Source organism: Centruroides sculpturatus, unplaced genomic scaffold (assembly GCF_000671375.1).
Source record: "Centruroides sculpturatus isolate CEXI.00-Female unplaced genomic scaffold, Cexi_2.0 scaffold2189, whole genome shotgun sequence".
NCBI lineage: Eukaryota > Metazoa > Arthropoda > Arachnida > Scorpiones > Buthidae > Centruroides > Centruroides sculpturatus.
In genome coordinates this window covers 61243-64506 of record NW_019387587.1, presented here as the reverse complement: position 1 = coordinate 64506, position 3264 = coordinate 61243, and the positions used below count along the sequence as shown (strand labels likewise).

Sequence of the window (3264 nt, the reverse complement as noted above, 5' to 3'; positions counted from 1 at the left end):
TTGTTATTTCAATGAATTTAAGATATATAACAGAAAAAATTGATATATTTTTTAGCCTTGATGGAGCAAGACAAAGTTGTAGAAGTAGAAAATTGCATTTATTCTGGCATTACTGTCAAAACTTTTTTCTCCAAAAGAATCTGTGGGACATGAACAAAAAGCTTTATGCATTATACCTCTGTTATTAATTCTCATTAGTTAGAACTGTCAAAGATGAAAACTTAAATAAGCATTGAATTGAATGGCTTGACAAAAACATAAGTAATGAAATCAGCTATCAATATTTATTTTGCTTATATGATAGATTTTATGGAATAGTGCAATGAAAAAATACCATAATTGACATTAATGAATTCATAAATTGTTTCAAAAATATAACATACATGATTAAAGTCTAATGATACATTGATATATAAACTACAGTTAATATGATCAGCAAGAGCTAATATCAAACAACAAAGTGAAATGTTAAAAACTAATAAACTTTAATAATAACCTCTAATATGTGAAATAAATCTTACAATGAATTTAGATTTAAACAACTTTTGATTTCTGCATTTGCCAGAGAAAAAGTCTTCACCATTTTTTGAATCAAGATACTCATGACTAGAATGACTCCTATTGGTTAAACTTCAATACCGGTTAGGTCAGGCTGGTTAGAAATGAATACTGTAACTATCCTTTCTACCTTTCCCTTCCTCTTGATCAATGGAAATTTGGTAAGTTAAATAAACATTACATAAGATATAACATGCAGAATAAAATCTAAAACACAACATACACACACAAAATTATGAGCCCTCACAAGGGACTAGTCATCATAAGCCCTACTTGGGATGTCTATTAGCCCACTTAGGGACACCAACCACGCAAACCCTCTTAAATACATAATCTTCTTGGCCTCTTTGTGCTCTCTGAGCGGTAAGGGGCCTAAAACCACAAATAAAAAAAAACTTCAATAAAAAAATTTTCAGTTCATAAAAAGAAACTTGCTCTATTTGATTTTGACAAACTTCATTAAATATTATGTTTTTATTTCCATCTGCATTTGTGCTTTATGCTCTGTATTTGCATTTCAGGCCTGTCCACATCAATTTTAAAGCAGTGAGAAAAAGGCTGTTCTGCTTTCTTAACACATTGATATTTTAAAAAAACTAATATTACCAAAAATGTTGAATACTTCAATGTTAATTATGACTAAGACAAACACAGAGGGAGCTTGAGTTTGTCAAATTCAAGCAAGTAAACATCCAAGAAGGCAACTAAAAATCTATTCTCGGTGGGACAAAACAAAGAAATTTCACTTTGAATATGTATACTTTCTTTTCTCATTTGAGAACATATATATACATACATAAATGTATATATATTTTCTACATCCTGTTTCTTTTATTTTGAGGACATTCAATGAATGCAGTAAATACCATGTCTAGATTGAAAATTGGTAAATAAGTACATTTACATTTTGAAGCAATAACCAGTTTGTTGTTCCAAATTGCCTAAGATGAGAATTTTATAGAGTACCATGTATTTCTGACTTAGTTTTTTTGTATTTATATTTAATTGCAGTCTTAAACAGTCATTTTTATTTTTTCAAAGTTATAGGTTTATCAAGTTATATTGAAAAGATTAACCTTAAATTAAAATATACATACCATGTATTAACAAAATTTACAAATTCTAAAGTGAATGAATTTCCATTGTCTTGAAGACTTAACTGTGGTGGATCACCTTGGACAACTTGTGTTAATTGTTCAAATACACTGTTCCATTTAGGATAAGGAAATTTTCCTGTAGCTACTTCTATCTATAAAATAAATGAGGCAATTTTAAACACAATTAGCACTTGTAATATGTTTAGACTAACTATTATTGATGGTTAGATTAACTGTTGGTACAATTTATAACTGTACCAACAATTTATCTGACATTACTCATCATCTCAAACACACAACTCCAACATGGCATCAGTGAAATTTCATGTTTGGATCTCTGAAGGAATTTTTAATAAAACAGAAGTTCCATGACAATAATACAATTAAGGCCATGCATGATTAGACAGATACTCAAACAAATAATTTCTTTTAATACATTGTAATAAAAATGAAATTAAGTTTTTGGAATGTTAACAGAAGAATGTTGCAATTAAAAATTATGTTTAAAAAATAATGTAATACTAAAAAAATAATAAAGTAAAATTTTTCTGTTTATTCCTAAATTTTCATATTGAAAATTTTACTATAATAAATATAATTTATAAAAATAAATTTGAAGACAAAGTTTGTTTAAAATTGAATAAATGGCGGTTCCTTTTTTAAACAGACTTTGTCTTCAAGTTTACTTTTTAAAAATAATTTCCATCTGACAGAATTTTACAAATATAATTTAAATGAAAAATGCTAACCATAATATAATTAGAAAACTAAAAAAAAAATCTTTAAAAATTGCCATAAATTTTAAATTATAATTATGATGCCTAAACTACCATTCATCTAGAATATATTAACAAATAGATTAAAGACATTTATCAAATATATATATACAGTAGACCCCCTATAACGCGGGTTCATATAATGCGGATTCGTATATCACGCCAAAAAAATTGTGACTATATTTGTATAAAGATGCTAAAAGAGACTCGTAAAATGCGGTAAAACGTCATCGCCGACTTGTGTTGTGACAGGATTGGTCGATTCTGGACCAATAGTGGACGAGCAGCCGAACTACTTACACACTACGGAGAGTTTAGGCAGGTAAGTTGAGTTTACTATCGTCAGTACAGTATATAGGCCTAAATTACGTACTGTAAGTCTAATACAGTACTGTAATTTTATACATTTCTTGTGAAAAAAACATTTCTTATTCAACGGCCATAAAAATTATTTATATTAATGATGTCTCCAAAGTTCAACGAATTTTTCGCAGAAAAATAACTTATCAGAAAACGCGCCTGCTGTTTGGTGCGCTGCTCCGCGACGAAAACAAGCTTAAGCAACGGCGTGGTTGAACAGTGCACACTTGGTAAGTAATCCTACAATTTTTTGTTTATAGCGTAGTTTATACAGATTATTCCCAAAAAATTATACGTGTTTTGGAAATGTTGAGTGAAATTAGTCTAGAATCGATTAATTTTATGGAAGAAAACCTTTCAAACAGCCGTAGTCCGTAAACTTGCCACCTATCGGGCTGCGATTGGCTCATGTATTTAATCATTCCTACAACGTAAAATTCGATTAACGTGGAACGTATCTAAGCGTTATAGGG

General features: G+C 29.2%; 1 protein-coding gene across 1 annotated transcript in view; it reads right to left on the bottom strand.

Moving 5' to 3' along the window:
* Nucleotides 1-59: 59 nt before the first annotated feature.
* Nucleotides 60-3264, bottom strand: part of LOC111616512 (dual specificity mitogen-activated protein kinase kinase 4-like) — a 36281-nt gene continuing 33076 nt past the window's right edge. Inside the window, exon 6 of the mRNA XM_023357918.1 lies at nt 60-1807. Coding sequence (XP_023213686.1) covers nt 1616-1807 — 192 coding nt within the window. The 3' untranslated portion in view covers nt 60-1615. The remainder of the gene's footprint in view (nt 1808-3264) is intronic.